Source organism: Dryobates pubescens, chromosome 25 (assembly GCF_014839835.1).
Source record: "Dryobates pubescens isolate bDryPub1 chromosome 25, bDryPub1.pri, whole genome shotgun sequence".
NCBI lineage: Eukaryota > Metazoa > Chordata > Aves > Piciformes > Picidae > Dryobates > Dryobates pubescens.
This window is the reverse complement of record NC_071636.1, coordinates 11,496,865-11,514,680: the sequence shown is the minus strand read 5'-3', so window position 1 is coordinate 11,514,680 and position 17,816 is coordinate 11,496,865. Positions and strand designations below refer to the sequence as shown.

The 17,816-nt window shown below is 47.8% G+C and overlaps 1 protein-coding gene across 1 annotated transcript in view; it reads right to left on the bottom strand.

Moving 5' to 3' along the window:
• The window catches only part of ULK1 (unc-51 like autophagy activating kinase 1), an 83,746-nt gene extending 66,275 nt beyond the window's left edge, over positions 1 to 17,471 (bottom strand). The window contains exons 1-5 of the mRNA XM_054173323.1: positions 17,004 to 17,471; positions 16,645 to 16,795; positions 15,725 to 15,817; positions 15,594 to 15,635; positions 166 to 198 (exon numbers count right to left, since the gene is read on the bottom strand). Of these exons, the coding sequence (XP_054029298.1) occupies positions 166 to 198; positions 15,594 to 15,635; positions 15,725 to 15,817; positions 16,645 to 16,734 (258 nt within the window). The 5' untranslated portion in view covers positions 16,735 to 16,795; positions 17,004 to 17,471. The remainder of the gene's footprint in view (positions 1 to 165; positions 199 to 15,593; positions 15,636 to 15,724; positions 15,818 to 16,644; positions 16,796 to 17,003) is intronic.
• Positions 17,472 to 17,816: the final 345 nt, after the last annotated feature.

Below are 17,816 nucleotides of genomic sequence, written 5' to 3'. Positions count from 1 at the left end.
GCTGCAGATTAGCTTAGCAAAGCATCACAGGTGAGACTGGGAGCAGAAAGCACTACTTGTGCAACAAGCTGGGCTGTTCAAACCGAGGGAAAAGAACAAGAGGGAAAGGAGACAAATGGGGGGTCAGGGAGGGAAGGGGAAACTGATAGAAAAAGACATACTCACCTCCATAACCAAGTAGACAGAGTTTGCCAGTTCCTGGGGAGAGAGGAAAAATGGAATGAAATAAAAAATCAAAGATTAACACACTGAAATATTTCACACACAGCTGCAGCCCTTGGAAACTGTGCTCTCCTTGATTCAGAAGGAAGAGAGGGGAAAACCTTCGTTATGGATTGATTCCTGGATTGCTTACTTGGGAAGTGCCAAATATTTAAGCATTTTACTCCTTTATCTGTGTGCACTTATTTAACCAACCAACCCTCCTTGGTGGTGCCTTGGGTCTTCATGCTCCTTTCTGGCTTTTAGGATCAACTGTGGCACATAACACAGATGCTGGCACACCACTATCTTAGAGCCTTAATCACTTCCAGATTTAACTTGGCCCTTTATAGCAGCTATGCCCACATGAGCAGTGCTAGTCTGAACACAGAAGTAACGGCAACACAACTTTGGGACCTGCAATTCAACCCCATGGCTGAAATGTGCCCAAGAGATTCACCTTCAATTTGAGGGCAAAAGGGAAAGAGCTCAGGTCAGACCCCACACCATCAGCCAGTTTCTCCACAAGCATTAACAAAGTGCTATTGTCAGGTGGCTAAAGGTGATGATCACAGGGGTTAACACCAGCAGAGTCCAGGCCAAAGGCTGGTTTTCCCGAGTTTGCTACAGGTGCTGCACTGTGATGCTTCTCACAATCTTGACAAGTTACCTCCAGCCTAGCTGATCTCTGCTGGTTCCCTGGTCTTAGGAAGCATGGTCAAGGTTGTACATACACTGTACAAGCACAGGATACTGCAGGAGAAGTGTCCTGCAAGCACATAGCACCACAGAGCCACATTAAGAACTCCAGCGTCTGCAATCACAGGCAGACACCAGCAGCTGCCTGGCACTTGTGTAATCAGCCAGATGTGCAACCTTGAGATAGACTCAGTAGGGTGAAATGACTTTAAATCCTCTTGCTGAAGCAGATGTCAGACAGAAGCACATCTACTATATAAAAGCTTGTGTGCTACATGTCAGTTGTAAACACCAGGCTAGTCCTGGACAAGTTCAGACAGCAAGCATCAGGGTAACTGGAGAAGCTCTGAATCAGTGGCAGAACAAGAGACTTTCCACTTCCACAGCCCCAGGGCAGCAAGCCTTTACTTACAGGCTGTTTAGACACACGCCTGCCTGATTCTTCTTCTGAGCCTGACTATAATTTCAAAAAGCCTCAGTATCTACCCCACCAGCCTTTTAGTTTCCAAGCAGTCTCCACTGTCTGCTCTCAACTCCTTTCATCTTGGCCTGCCCACAGGACTCTACCTCCCAGCAAGCCTGAACCAAACTGACTGCCTCTGTCAATGCCTTGAGTCCTCAACACCTCCCATCATGTCTCCTGCAGTCCTCTCAATGTGAAATATGAGTTCCCAGATGCTTGCTGGTTGGAGGAGAGTGGGGTAGAGGTGAGAAAACTGAATTCCCTACGATTTGGGATGCCCAAGCTACAACTGCACAGGCCACCTTCCTGTGGAGGAGCTTAAGGAACCAGGCAGCCCAGCAGCCTCCACTCACTTAGCTCCCTGCTTCAGCACCTTGGGGCTGGCCATCCCCAGGTCTTACAGAGATTTTTGAAAGTCCCTTGTTTGGCCAAAAAGTGATTTGTTGTGACACTAAACCAGCATTTGTTGCATTTCCTTGCATGCCAAGTACTGATTTAAACTGTCTCTGTTTTCCCATTTAAAAGCAGCCCACTTTAAACCATCTACTTTCACACAGCTCCAGAAGTAGTGAGAAACCAGGTTATAAGCACTAGCCCAGGGAGGCAGCACACCAAGAAAACCCCAAAGCATCCTCACCAGCTTTGCACCTGACAAAGCACTGGGGGAAACCTTTTGGAAGCACTTAAAGCCCACCAGCTCCTGCTGTCCTGAGCAGGAACAGCAGGTCAAGGTCTATGGAAGACACCTCATGCTCTCATTTCTCTGGAAGGTTCAGCCACAGGTGTCCTAGAAGACAGGAGGACACACCAGCAGTGTGGTAGAGCTGCTCAGGGAATGATGGGGGGCTGCAAGCCACAGAGCTTACTACAGGGCAACTGCTGGGCATGGAGAAAGCATCTGAAGAAGCTTGCAGCTCATCTCTGCCACAACAACATTCTTCATAGACACTTCTAGTCTAAACATGCTGTGATCACTCCAGCTCAGTAACTACACATTGCTATGCAGAGTGCCAGCAGGGCTTGAGGAAGCTTAATCTATTATTACCTATATGGAAAATGAAGGGGAAGTTTAGCTTACACAAACCAAGTCCAAAAGGTTATTTGTAATAAGCTATTAGCCAACAGCTAATGTACACTGCACAGTTTGGTTGTTTTTCCAATACTCTGAAAACAAACATCACCAAGCAAGTAATTGATTTGTGGCAGCCAGTCTGTATAGTGATGAGGATTAAATAAGGACCTAATCAGGCAAGGGAGATGCTCTGCTCAACTCCCCCACCACCAAAGTGACCCTGGTGGTTGGTGGTTTTATCCCACCAACACAGGATGAAGAGATAAGGCAGCAATGCCTGAAAGGCTTCTAGAAGAGGAAGAGGTGGTTCCCCCAACCACCCACTGACAACAGCACCCTCTGAACAGTCAAACCTTACTAGGAAGCACTCCCCATCCTTCTCACACATACCCAAGCAGCAGAGGAGCATTTAGTGAGTGTATTTTCAGACCACAGATGCCTGTAGCAGGGATGACAACTTCCACACTTGCAAATTCAGCACCTCGAGACCCACTTACCAGAAGGGTATTTGTAGGAATTTTGCCAACAAAATGCAACATTTCTTTCAGGAAAGGCTCTGGAAACAAGCTCTTGTTTGGGAAAAAAGCCTTCAGCCAGTAGCTTACTGTGGGTACAATGGGGAGAGTCATTTAAAGAGATTTCTGGTTTCCCAAATGGGCTGATGGACTTGTCTCAAGCTGATTCAGCAGCAGAAGCTATTTCATTTCCATTTTTATCCTTCCACCGCATTTGTGTTTGTTTTTTGGTTTGGGTTGGTTGTTTTTTCTCATTAAGAAAACAAGGGAAAAATACTGCAAGCCAAAATCTGCAGGCTACCAGTCTCTCTGAAGAGAGACAAAATGCCCAACCCACTCCTTTCCACATCAGTAACATCAATAATATTCCAGTTGGTTGTATGTCTGCAGAGGGTTATATCCAAGGAGTGCTACAGATAATTTCCTCTGGACCTCTCTCTCTCTCATGTGTGCCAGCCTGTGCAGCCAAGGCTGATCCTGTCACTAAACAAGCTTGACAAAGGGAACAGCACAGAGGCATCCCCCTACCTTTTCTTCTCATCACAAAGTGCAGCAGTACCCTAACCATGCTCCACAACAGCACCAAAAAGGCCTCCACCAAAGCCATTAAGCTGATAATTAATCAGTCTGGATCACAGCCTGACTTGTAGTTCTTGCAGTAGAGGCCCCAGTGATTAAGTTACAATTTCAGTGTAAAAATAGGCACCAACCTCTACTGTCTACAAATAACACATGTGTCTGCTGACAGAGGACAAAGAAATGAAGAAACTTCATTTAGCAGTACACCAGAAATCACCCCAGGACAGAGCTGTGTCAAGAGTTCCTCACTGGGACACCAGGAGGAACAGCATTATGGACATCAAGCCCAAGCAGCCCTGTCTCCTTTAAAGTTTTTCCTCCACCCATACTGGAAGGTGGCATGATCCTCTTCTTGGAAAGTGTGTGTTTAGGTGTGTCCAAAGAGAAATGTCTGGGTGTACCCACAGTTAGTCATCCTCCTACCACAGCTTTAAAAGCCTGCAAGAGGAGACTTCCTCAGAGAAATCCTCCTCTGCACTCTACCTCAGCACCCAGCCTGCCACCAAGTTTAGAAAGGCATTTAGGAAGGAGAAAAAAGTTGAATTTTAATTATGTAAGACTCCAAAACTGGACTAGATGATCTTTAAAGGTCCCTTCCAACCCAAAAGCATCCTATGAACACTCAGCAGTGCAGTGTTCCCACCACATCATGTGGGAGAGGTGCAGTAACAGACACTGGGACTTCCACCTCACACAAATGGTCTTTTCTAGTAGGAGTTGGGGATGCAAAAGGAACCTTTTGAAGGTAAGCCTAGCTCCACTGTGCATACACTAGCTGCATCCTAGCCCACTAGCATCCATAGACTAAACACCATGGGGCTGAGAAGGCTTCTGCTGTCTACAGCAGTGAAGCTGTGTGGACTGAAGGCCCTCAGCCTGTACCATTGTCTGTTTGTTGGCCTCCCTCTGATGGCAAAGCTTCCTGTTTTGCACCTCTCAGAAGGTATCTACCATGTGCTGCTCAACTCTGCCTCTCCAACAGCACCCAGAGCAGCTGACAAGCAAAGATAATTGCCATGCACAGATCTCTAATGTGGCTGGGACCCAACAATTGCACCAACACAGCAGAAAAATAAAAGCTGAGGGTCTGACAGTGGAAGATAAACTTAACACCAACTGCAAGCTAAGCTTTTCCACTGTTTTTTTTTAATGGCACTTCCCTACTGGCTGCAGCTGAACCACAGCACAGCACACCATACCACATCTTCCTGTTTTGCCAGTAAGATCTCATGGAGCTAGCACCCTTTTGGCCCATGGTCTCTAGTCTGACAGGGGCAGAACTCAATTCCTAGACAATAGCACCTGAAAAGCCTCTAACTAAAGGAGAGGCTCCCAGACCATCTGGGCTTGGGAAACAATGAGAATGAAGAAACTTTCCAAATAGTAAAATAGAATAGAATTAACCAGGCTAGAAAAGACCTTTGAGAACGAGTCCAACCTATCACCCAACACCATCTCATCAACTAAACCATGGCACCAAGCACCCCATCCAGTCTCTTCCCAAACACCTCCAGTGATGGTGACTCCACCACCTCCCTGGGCAGCCCATTCCAATGGCCAATCACTCTTTCTATGAAGAACTTCTTCCTAACAGCCAGCCTGAACCTCCCCTGGTGCAGCTTGAGACTGTGTCCTCTTGTTCTGGTGCTGGTTGCCTGGGAGAAGAGACCAATCCCCACCTGGCTACAACCTCCCTTCAGGTAGTTGTAGACAGCAAGAACGTCTCCTCTAAGCCTCCTCTTCTCCAGGCTAAGCAACCCCAGCTCCCTCAGCCTCTCCTCATAGGGCTTGTGCTCCAAACCCCTCCCCAGCTTTGTTGCCCTTCTCTGGACACATTCCAGCATCTCAACATCTTTCCTAAACTGAGGGGCCCAGAACCAGTGCTGAGTACAGGGCAGAATGACCTCCCTGCTCCTGCTGGCCATACCGTTCCTGATGCAGGCCAGGATGCCATTGGCCCTCTTGGCTGCCTGGGCACACTGCTGGCTCATGTTCAGCCTACTATCAACCAGTACCCCCAGGTCCCTTTCTGCCTGGCTGCTCTCCAGCCACTCTGACCCCAGCCTGTAGCACTGCATGGGGCTGTTGTGGCCAATGTGTAGAACCTGGCACTTAGATGTGTTAAATCTCATGCCCTTGGACTCTGCCCATCTGTCCAGCCTCTCAAGGTCCCTCTGCAGAGCTCTCCTACCCTTGCTATTATTTGACTCCAGCTCACAGTTAGAGCAAGCAAACACCCGAAGAGGCAAAGGAAACCAGCCATGCTATGCAAGGATTATCTCTTGAGGAAGTTATTTGAATGGAAGCAAGCTAAAAGACAATAGCAACACCAATTTGAATTGTGGGAGCACCTACCAACGCTCACCCTTTGCAGAACACATCTAAAGCAAATAGCTTCAAGATATTACATGCCTTTGACTTCAAGTGGAAAGAAAAACACATCTTGGAGCCTATTGTGTTTCTCTGTTGTCTGGCCCTCATTCTTCTCCTTACTCCTTCTGAACATTACCACTAAGGAACCCGGGAACATTCCAAGCAGGTTTCCAATTCGGGAGACAATAATTAACTTGAAGGAAGAAAGGAAGGAAAGAATAAGAAAGCACTCATTCACTGCAGCATAATCTCCTCTCTGCACAGACAGACAATAGCACAAAACATTTCTCAAACCCAAACAGCTCCGCAGCCAGACAAAAGCACACATTAAGACAGACTTGGGATTCAAATCAAGCACCCAGTGAGGTCCTGCACCAAGAGAGTTAGCACTTACAAGGACCCAACAGCCGTTTTCCTCATGTGTATGGGCTACACTGGAAGTGAGAAAGCCTTGGGCTATGGTAGCAGCCACATGTAAGCACGGCCCAGGTGATGATATGCAAGTAACAAATATCATCCAACAGTTCACCGAGTATCTTTGCCTGTTTTGGCACATGCAAGCACAGCAATAAAACCTACTGCTACTGACTGGGAAGTGTTATTCCCACAGGCAGACGATCTTTGACTTGCCAGAAGAATGAGGGCTCCTAATTTCTTGTGTAGATCCCAGGGAATAAGCACAAGAAGTAAGACCCAGACAGGACCACAGACTTCTGCATTGGCTCTTGACCACATTCTGCTTCCTACCGATCTCTCAGCTTGCTCCAGGATGTGGAGCACCAGCAGAGGCACAAGGCAAGCAGCACGGAGGCCCTGTGGCCAGCTTTGCAGCAGGTCCATTTTTGTAGGACCAGAACACAATGATGCCAAGGGCCAGTGTTACCCTACTCCAGGCACTATGGTATTCTCTCTCTGCTTATAAAACAGATGAGCTGTTTCAGGACAGGTCATACTTTAGTACAGATTTAAAACAGCAGGAAAGCTGTTCTCTGGTTCTACAGAGGCTTCAGGAAGGGAGGGAAAGTGTTTCCCATCCCCCTGGCAACGGTCCTGAAGTCTGACTGCATGACACACAACCAAGCAAGACATCATGTCTGTGGAGCTACGGTTTGCCAGGCAGCTAATACCACCGCAGCCAAAGGGTAGGACAGCTGGTACGAGAGCCTGATCTTCAGGGGACCTGAAGAAACTTCACCATCCCTTCCACTAGACACAAGCTTTCTGCAGCTTCCTTCAAATAAGCCCCAGCTCCTTCCTCCTCTCCACCTCCAGGCAGTGGCAGGCTGCAGGGCAGTCTGTTGCCTTCACACAAGTTCACTGCAGGTCTTGGTCAAAGCCCTGAGATTCACCCCACTTGCTGGATGACTGATGGCTACAGAACATGCAGAGAGCTCAAACAGGAAAACACAACTCTCCCTCAGAGGCAGACTGGGCCTCTGCAGACCAACACACTACAGCAAGTCAAAGCTGAGAGCTGCAACTGAGCCTAACCACAGAAACCAAAATATAGGATCTATATCATAATAAGAGCATAGAGACCAAGCAGCAGGTTCCACAAGTCACAGAGCTTCAAGGTGAGATCAAAAACATGCAGCAAAATGAAGACTCATGCTGCTGGGGCACAGAAATGCCATCAACCCTTACAGCAGTCATGGTCATCTGGGGATAATGCTGTACCTCCTACAAGAGTTTCTGCTCTGGCTCTTAGGGAGGCACTGCTGTCACGTCTGCATGAAGCAGCTGCAGCCCAGCAAGAATTAGAGACCGCAGAGGAATAAAGCAGCACAACCCTGAAGAGTTTGGACTTTCTGAAGAGTATTTACCCCTTTGCCAAAAGGCAGAATAAGACCTGGGAGCTTCTTTAAAAGCACAGGCAAGCTCCTTTTTGCAAATGGCAATGCATTATGCTAATGCTATCAAGAGCTGGAACTTCACAGTTCTAAAGACAAAAACATCAAGGATCCAATTTGCTCTTCTGTATTTATTCCTCATTTCCTTTCTGCATCACAGCCATGTTAGAAAATGAGCATTTAAGGTTGAATTCCCCATTAACTTAAGCTCAGTCACATGCACTGGAGTGAAATCCTTGCATACCATAGCGCTGCATTTTATGAGCCTGCCCAAGAGCAGGAGTAGTGAGGGGGCTGCTGTAGGTCGAGGCAGACAACAGGGCAGGCTACAAAAGAGTGAAGGTTTCAGTTTTAATGACACACTCACCCAGATGTGCAAATACAAACAAAGCAATTCAGCCTGGAAGGCTGAGTTTAGAACTACTTCATGTAGTTCTACTAATAAAGTTGGGATCAGCTTGTTTTTTTAACTGTACATCCCAATCTGATACCCTGCTGGAGTTTCTTCCTTTTTAAGGAGCTCTGGAAATTAGAGGCCCAGCCTCCACGAGGTTTCCTATGGCAGCTACAGGACTGCCTGGCCTTTGCAAGCCTTCTCTCTTGCACTGATTTATTTCATACCCCGTTTACCAGATTTCACAAAGACAAACACAGCACAAAGGTGCTATAACAAGGTGTTTCTTTCAAATAATAAGTCTAAATTTAGAGAGGGGGGGAAACAAATCCAACTTCTGGAAGCTAGAATAACATGGGTTTGAATCTGCAGCATTTAGAAACTGAGGAGAACTGAGTGTGTGTGAACACATTTATCATGCTGGCTACAATGACCAACTCAATGAAAAAGATCCACCAAATGCAAAGGAAGAAGACCCCAAAGAGAGCAGCCCAGCTGCTCAGCTATGTGCCCAGCAACAGGAATCAGCACACACACAGAGGAAACACACCACCTGTGTGCTTCAAACCCAGCCAGCACCCTGCGGGGTTGTGTCCTAAGCCCTGCCTGACACCACCTCACCCCTCCACTGTGATCCCAGGGGCTTCCCATCATGCCAGCACCCTCACACTCTACTGAGCTGACTGGGAGGCTTTCCCTTTCTGGAGATGGAAGATGCTTCACTAAATTAGATCTCTGAACTTGAAATTCTACATCTTTCATTCCCCTCACTGAAACCACACTGTCTGGCTGATCTCTAGCATGCCAGCTCAGCTGACCTAATTCCTCCTGTTATTCTGATGCTAGGAGACAAGCCAGGTGCTCCTGCAGCTAGACAGAACATTATTGCCCTAAGCAACCAGTGATGCAGGATTTGACTCTATCATCCCCCCTTGAAATAACCTTGCTTAATAAACAAATGCAGCTTTGAGATCCTCACTCAGCATTTTGAGGGTATCTCTTTATATTTATGGTGGTATTTAAGGCCTGCACATAATAAACCAGGAGACTTCACACAGTTAAAGCACCTCTGCTATACACGAAACACAAAAGAGGTTCTAAAGCTATCTGTTGGCAGGGCCCTTCCCTGGGTTCTGCTAAGGAAATTTGTTGTTGTATTTCCCAGGGGAGGAACTGTAATGTCTGAAGCTGGCTTCTCTTAAGCAAAGCAGAAAGTGCACTGGAAGACCACAGCACTCACTTTCCATCAGGTTTACCATTTACTATTGCTACAGGAACAATACAAAAAACAAACACACCAACCAACTCAAAACCCCACCCAACCCACAGAAAACAAACAAGAGTAGTACACACTTATTTTGAAACCCATGAAACAAAAAGCCTCTCACTGATTCTGCAGATCAAAGACAACCACCTCCATGCTTGGCTTCACCCTTCCCTCCTTATCTCATTGTGTGCCCAGTGCCTCATGGAAGACACATCTGCTTCAGAGGACTCAGGGCTACTCTGGGAGCTTCCCCAAAGCAAATCAGAGCCATCTAGTTCAGGCTCCTACCACCAACACCAACCCATGTTTGCTGTTTGCTACCCTTTCTGTTGGACTGAAGCTTTTCAGTTGGTATCAACAAGTCGGAAGGCAGGGGTGCAGGAAAGGAAGAAGAAAAAGGAAGACAAAGCAAACTGTGTCCTCAATTCTCTACACATGCTTGAGCACTAAGATGTGCTTTTGCAACCACAGCTTTTACTGCAGTTGAGGGCCAAGTCCAGTCCAGCCACAAAATTAAATATTGTAATTAGACTTCAATTTGGACCTACCAGTATTTGAAAGAAACTCAAACAGTGGTTCTCCATCTGAATTCAATGCCACCCAGACACTGATTAAGAGATGCCTCTCCTCATCCATCTCCCAAATTTTCTTTGCTCACTCCCACCTAATGCATTCAATCACCACAAGGATTTAAACAGTGGAGATTTTCACAATGGAAACACTGACGAAGCTTCGAGACTAGCAGCACAAATAGCATCTCAGCCGTTACCAGAGCTTTGCTGTCAAACTGTGAACACAACAGCCTGCCAGTTTCTGATTACTCCTGGGAAATATTCCTTAATCTGTCATTACAGTCTGAGTAATGCTACCTTCCACAGGAGCTTTAGAGGCTATTAACTTCCACGTTGCTGGCTCCTCCATGACACCTTAATCACGTGAGAGGAGCACAGGTATGCGTTTTACACATGGGATGAGTAAAACAGTGATCATCATTTCAGAAATGCAACAAGACCACTCCCTCTGAAAAAAGGCCCATGACTCCTCTGAGGTCTATATTTAGTGGTCAGCATTTGCTAGGTGTTTCTGTGACCTGCACAGTGGGCTGCTCCAAGTCAACACTCAGTGGAAGTTCAAGATGATAAAATTCTCTCCACAAACACTGCCATTTTGGTCCACTAAACTCTCAAACCTCATCCTGCAAGACTACTGGCAGAGGGTGGATGGGGTTTTGCCCTTTGCCCGTTCTGGCTCTAAATTAAGCCAGCTCCAATCTTCAGTATGCGAGTGATTCCCCTCAACAGATGCAAGGATGCTGACAGGGCAGGACGGCAGATACCCCATTCTTGTCCCTGGCACAAACAGAAAGAGGATTGCTTGGCAGTTCAGCGACGTCTGCACTTTACACCCACTCAGCAGGCAGCTTGCCAGCTTTGCTTGGGGATGGAATTAAAGCAGGATTTAACAAGGCAGGCAGCCTGACCTCAGGAGTGCATCTCCCAGACACAGAGTGCCTCCTTAGTCATTCCAAGTGTCACAGCCGAGCCCTTGTCTCCCAAGACAAGGCACCCAAACGGCAATGCCTGAGGAACAGAAGATACTGCATTAGGTGGCACAAGAGGTGGCAAGGCAAAGAGGTGACACTGCAGCAGCTCTGATTCATCCCACATCACACTCATCAGCAAAGCACTGCAGCAGAAGCAAGCGGTGCTGGAGGGCATGCCAAAGGACACTGCTGCACACGGAGCTTCGGAGGTCCCAAGGGACAGGAGGAAACACGTGCCCAAGATGTGGAGCAGCAGATAAAAGACTCCCCATTGCAAAAGGGTGATGGTGCAGGCAACAACAGAACATCACAGCCCATGGTCCTGCTGATCAGAAGGACTTTCCATACAGTAACAATAGAACAGGACTGTTATTACACAGCTTTCCAGCCCGGCCCAGAGTGACTGATCATTAAGCCAAGAAGTGTTTGTTCTGCCACCCATGCCTTAATCCATGTGTACAAAAAAAAAAACCTGCACTGCATGGATTCAGCATTCTTTGTCTGCAGGAGCTCCAGGTGATACAGTCACCCCAGCAGACATTTTTGGTGAGTCAGTACTGCACGAGTAAGTTAAGCATTGCTCTCATCTCATCCTGAGCTGGCGAGTACAATAAGCCAACCTGACACAAAATTATGGAAAGCAGACCCTCAGGTAACCTAGGCTGAACCAGAAACTCAGGAGTGCAAGGCCCTGCCTGATGTTAACACCTGTGTTTTCACAACCCATCCATCCCTCCTGTGAAAAAAATACACCCCCCAACAAAATCCCAAACCACACAAAAAGCCCACCCGATACCCACAGAAGCACAGTCATAGCTCAGCTGCCTTAAGCAGCAAGTTCAGATCACAACTAGGGAAAACATGCCAATAAAACAATCCTTCTCCCTACTTCCTGCAGGAAAACACTTTCTAGTATCCAAAGCATGACTTGTGTCCAGGAATAGCAGATTTTTTTGCCCCAGCACCAACACAGCCGCATGCAACATCTTCCATTGATACGTAATCAACCAACCTTGCCAGGGCAGCTGGCACAGCACAGGGAAGAAAACACACTCAGGACTTTCCATTGACCCAAAGATCTTAGTTGCATGCAAAAAAATTACTTATTAGTGCTAGAAAAAGCTGTCTAGCACAAAGTGGTGCCAGGATCTGAGAAGATCAAGAGCTGACCTTCCTACAATTGAATGCCCTTAACAAATCTGAACAGATTTATATTGTGTTCTCAGTCACGGAAGAAACCAGAGCAAGTCCTATGAACCAGAACACTTCTAAGCTTTCAGAAACATGTGTGAAGAGCTGATCCTCAAGAGTTTGGGAAAGCTGATTTCCAAGAAACCTCATTTCCATACCAAGTCCTTATCCATCAGAAACCATTTGTGTCCTTGTTGTCACTAACTTCCACCTCAAGAAATCTTTTTATTCTGCTGCCTCCAGAATACAAAAATATTTCTGGTGCCCAGAAATCCCTCTAGACTGCTGCAGTCCCCTCTGCAGTCTAGCAACCCCCAACTCCAAGCCAGCCCCAATGCAAACCACCTATGGAGTCAGGGATTGATGAGTAGCATCTAAAGCACCCCACAATATGGTGGAATACAACTTTTACTTTATGCCAAACACCTCTTGTACCTAGGAAAGATCTGCACCACAACTCCATGCAAACATTAAATAGTACTTTTAGAAACTCAGTACATCATTTATCCTCTTTTTAATGAGGGGTCCTCAAGTTAGGGTCCCAGACTACTCACAGCACCTCTCACTAACACATGATACGCATACTGCATTTTGTGAGCCATTCTCATGTAACAATGCTGCTCTTAGGATTCCAGTGAGGGCCTCTACAAAAGTTCAGACACTGCACTTTTATGCATTAAACATTCACTAGTAGCATTTATTCATAGGAAGCTTCTTTTGTAATTATTTGTGCCCCAATATCATAAAGATCTATGAAACAAGAAGGAACACAGCAATCTTCCCGGATCTGAAGGATAAAATAAGTGTGCCAGGGTGAGAGCTGCTGTCAGTATTAAATATCAGCAAGTGTCTGTCTGGAGAAAATCTGGCATTATATCAAAAACCTTGAGTTTTACAAGGCCTGATTACCATTAGCTTTTAACCAGGGAAATGCAAACTGGAGGATGATTTGGTGTAATCACTTGCTTAGAGATGCTGTGAGTTTGGGAACCATTTCCTTGTGTGCAAGGAACACACCAGTAAAAGTTAAAGTCACTGACAGGAGGTGCAGAGGAAGAGAACACAAAATTCAAAGGACAGACAAAGCTACAGGGCAAGGTTAAGATGCACAGGAAATATTTTTTCCCTTTTTGAAGGTACACATTTAAGCAGCTATGAATAAAGCAAGTGATCTTGTATGAGAGGAACAAGGTCACTAAGTAGCAGTCATTTCCACAAAGTAAGGAAAAGTGGGCAGAAGCAGCCTCCCACAGAACTGAACTGCCTTTGCAGATAATTTACTCTCATACAGCTCCTAGGTGGACACAGAGCAAGGCCAAACACACTGACACATCATGTACACAATGTGTGGAGGTGGACCACATCAAGACTGTGCCTGAACGCCTATCACGTTACACCAGAAGAGACTCCACACCCTGGCAGCACTATATAACATCCAAAGCCACCTAAGTCATCTCATTTGGCCGAAGAAATCAGATTACCTAAGTCATACAAGGACTCTTCAACAAAGCTGGTAACTATACATACACCTGGGCATGCCTTGAGCCCAGGGGTGCTCTCAAGTTCCTGTTTTGTGGTACCTTACACAGCTTCTTGTTAGTATCTCGCCAGGATACACTACTATACACAGAATTTAACTCAAGCTCATTTGCCGTCACAGAAGGAGAAAAATGCTTTGCTGTAGTTGTAGCAGTGATGAAATTACTCTTTTTGCAGGAAATGTCTTTGAGCTGTTCCCTACCCAGAAGTTATTTGAAGCAGGGTGAGGAACAAAGCTTTTGAAAGATCTGCAATACATAGATGCAGCACCATAATGCTTCATACAAATGCAACCCAGAGGATGTGCAGAAGCAGATGCTCATCCCCTCAACTGAAGGTACTTTGAAGGTACAGGGGAGAATGAAAACACACGAGATCTAATGCCCCAAGTGGCCTGTGCCCAGAGGAAGCTTCCCCAGCTGTCTGAGCAACTCTGCAACACAGCAGGACAAAGGCAGCCCCTACTTTGCAAGCTCAGCTCTAAAGGGTGGCTCAGGACCAAGGCATGCCTGGCCTCCCACCCAAAGGTTATTTCCCAGAAGCAATCCCACACCACGCAGCCCTGCCTGCCTTCCTCCCTGAGCAGCCTGAAAACATACACACGCACCCTGCCCCCTCAATCTGCCTCTCACCAAAACACCAAGCATCACTTTCCAAACACCTGGTCCACGGCAGCACCTTGCCAGGACCCTGTGATACTTGGGTAACAAAAAACACTCCTCTCAAAGACCTCCCCGATTGATCAGACGGCAGGGAGACTGCAAGTGACAGAGCCCGGGGAGGTTGTGGACCGGGGTGACAGAAGCAGACTACAGCACCCAGAAGGCACTGCAAGCAAGCAGTTCCAACCAGCTGCGACTCGTCCCCCTGTTGGGGGTGACGTGCAGGCCACTGGAGCCAATCCACGAGAGAAGAAGGAATGTCAACAAACACGGTGGCTTGCAGGACGCGTGATATCGGAGACAGGGCAGCAGTCAGCTGCAGATAAGCCACCCCAGAGCCACCCAGGGGTCCAGCGGAGCGAGCGGTCACCGAGCCGTCAGGCACAAATAGCAGAACTGTGGACGGCACAGGCTGTACCCACACGCCGTGTGCCAGCCCCTCCATCTAGACACAGAAGGATTCCATCTTTGGCTTTTAGATCCTGCAGTGCTGCAGGTTTTTTAAAATCATCACAAACGTCCGAGAAAACCTGTCCCTGATCCAGCAACACTTTCTAATTAAAAATTCAAGAAAGAAAGAAAAAAAAAACCAACCACAAAACCAAAAAGCCAAAACCAACAACAAAACCCTAATTGACCAACTTAGGTTTCAGAGTGGATCACTTTTAGCCCCTTAGATTAGATCTTCAGAGCTGACTGAAGGAAAAAGCAACTGTGGAAAACCACAACAATCTAAAACTGTCTGCTGCAATTTTTAACACTTAGTGATTGCCACAAGGAGAACAGAAAAATGCAAAGGAAAATCCTCTGGAACTGAGGACAATCATATGCCACAAAGTCATGCTCACATTGTTTTCACGTTGCCGAGGGAAAGAAAAAAAATCTGGGTAGTGTATCCAGACCAGAGAAAGAAAATAGAAGTTAGGCATCTCAAGAATAACTGCTGTAATTCTATTTCTAACATTTTGAGTACTTATGAGCTTCCAGCACAGACATTTACCACACACTGCGTTTCACTGCGTAACATACTAGAAGCAGCGGCCCCCAGCCCAACTCGCCACTACGTAAGAGTTCTGTGGTCCAGACAACAATTAGTACATGACCTGCTCGGTTATCTTTCCCTAACTTATCAGAACACTTCCCCCCCATTCAAGTTTAAATACAAAATATCTCTCAAAAGACACCGAAATTCCACAAACTCCTCTCCCAAATCCAGAATGCTTTGACATAATTTAATGCATTTACCTGGAAATCATACAAGGCAACGATGTTTTCATGTTTCAGTTCCTAGAAAAAGTAAAACAAAGCCCATAAGCTAGGAGCAACAAAAGGCTTACAGAACAAAGACTGAAGAAAACAAGTCAGTCGACCTTTACCTTCAGTATTTTTATTTCCTTGCCCAGTAGAGTTTGAGATTTCGCTAGGTTCTTCTTGTTAATGCATTTCACAGCTACTTCCAGCTCAGGTTTCTGAAAGAGTGCATAATGTAATTTAAAGATAGATGTAAATTTTGCCATTAATTTACATTAGGATAAGCAGCCTCTTTAACAGATTACAAATACTACCGAAAGAAGTGTCTCACAGCACAGCAGTAAAGGCCACCTCTTATTTTATATCCTGATGCCTATCCCTCACTTGTTCAGACTTGCCCTTTCCTGAATTATGCCTCTCAGCCCAAGGAAAAAACACCCAAGGTTTGGGGTTTTTTTACTACTTTATACGATGATTAGCCTCTTATTTAATCACTAGAAATAAAAGCACTGTGGGAGCCATGGCTTATCCCAAGCCTTAATGATGGAAAATCCACCACCGTATTGCTTTCCTTTTATTTACTAGTGAGCAATTTCCCCTCTCCCTGGAAAATTTAAGTGAAGAAGGGCAAAACTTCAGAGACTACAAAAAACACAAACGAAGCAAAAGCCCTCTACACGCTTCACAGACAGTGGGGTTAGGGATGTTGTTTGTTTTCAGGGTAAGGGCCGGTTTTGGCGAGCAGGACATCTCTGCGGCCACTCCGCAGCAGCCCTGCTCTGCTCAGCCGCAGGATGAAACCACCTGCCTGGCTCCAGCTGGAACACACGCCTGCTTCCCAAAGCCACTCCAGAGAGAACAATAATAAATGATAATAAATATATCCACCATTCCCAGAACTGCCCCAGAGCCCAGGGCTGATGCCCAGGCTAAGAATAGGCACCGCAGCCCAGCGGGGACAGGGTGACCGGGACACTGCGCCCAGCTTGGCCCAAACCAATAAATACCAACCGAGGGGAAAAAAGAAAAATAAGAGAGTATTCACCTCTTTATGCCTGCCTTTGAAGACGACGGCGAAGGCTCCGTGCCCGATCAAGTCCTTCCTACTGAACTCAAACTTTCCCACCGTCTCCATGGCGCTGGGCCGGGGGGTCCCCGGGGCCGGCGGGGGCACTGCGGCCGGGACGGCTTCACAGCTGAAAAGGGACGAGGAGGGGGAGAGATGGCGGTGGTGAAGGAGCTCCCTTAAAGAAAATCAAACCTCTCCCAATCCAAACACAACGGAGCACCCACTCCCCTGCCACCGCCCCCCGAAGAGCAGCTAGAGCCGGGACCCGCTGACGGGGGGCTGCCTCTCTCTTGTCAGCCCCCAAAGCAGCCCAGCGCCGGGATCCTCTTCCCCACCTCGCCCTCGTCCATGGGCTGCCTCTTCCTGCAGAACGGCCGGGAGCTGGTCATTGTTAGAGGCCGGGGAGAAGCTGGCTCCTCAGCAGCGGGCCTTCCCCATCTCCTTCTCCTCAGGACAGACCGGCGCGGCTCCTCCAGCGACCGCTTCAGGCGGGGCTCTCCATACCGAGCCTCGGCCCTCCCCGCCTCGCAGGCGCGGCTTCACTGAGAGTCCACCTTAAGCGCGATCCACCTTAACGCCCAGTCCACCTTACGGAGCAGTCCACCTTAAGCGCGAGTCTACCTTAAGGGCCGCCTGCGCCCCCCAACTATTTGTACACAGAGGGGTCGCGGTGACCCCGAAAGTCCTGCGGCTCGCCCGGGCCTCACCAGCCGGCCCGGCCCAGACAAAGCTGTGCGGAGCGGAGCGCAGGAGAGCAGAGTGCCGGCCGCGGCGCAAGCGCGGTGCGCGGCGCTGGGGGAGGCAGGCGCGGAGGCAGCGGCGGCGGCACCTGAGGCGGAGGGGCCGAGCCCGAGACATTTAAAGGCGCCGCTGGCCCTGAGTCAGCGGTGAGGTGCGGGTTTTGTCTTCTCTGCACCGCCGGCCGATGCTTCTCAATGGGGCCCTCTCTGCCCCGAACTTTTCGGAAATGTTCCCAACAACTAAAGAAATGGGTCCATATGGGTGAAGTTTAAAATTTTCCCCTTAGCCGTGGTGAGCACCCAGGCAGGGGTTGGGGCCGCTCGTGGTCCTCGGTCCCACCAACCACAGCACCTTTTCTTGCCCCACAGAACAGCCCATCTCCTCCACAGGTTCCTGTGCCAGGGGCC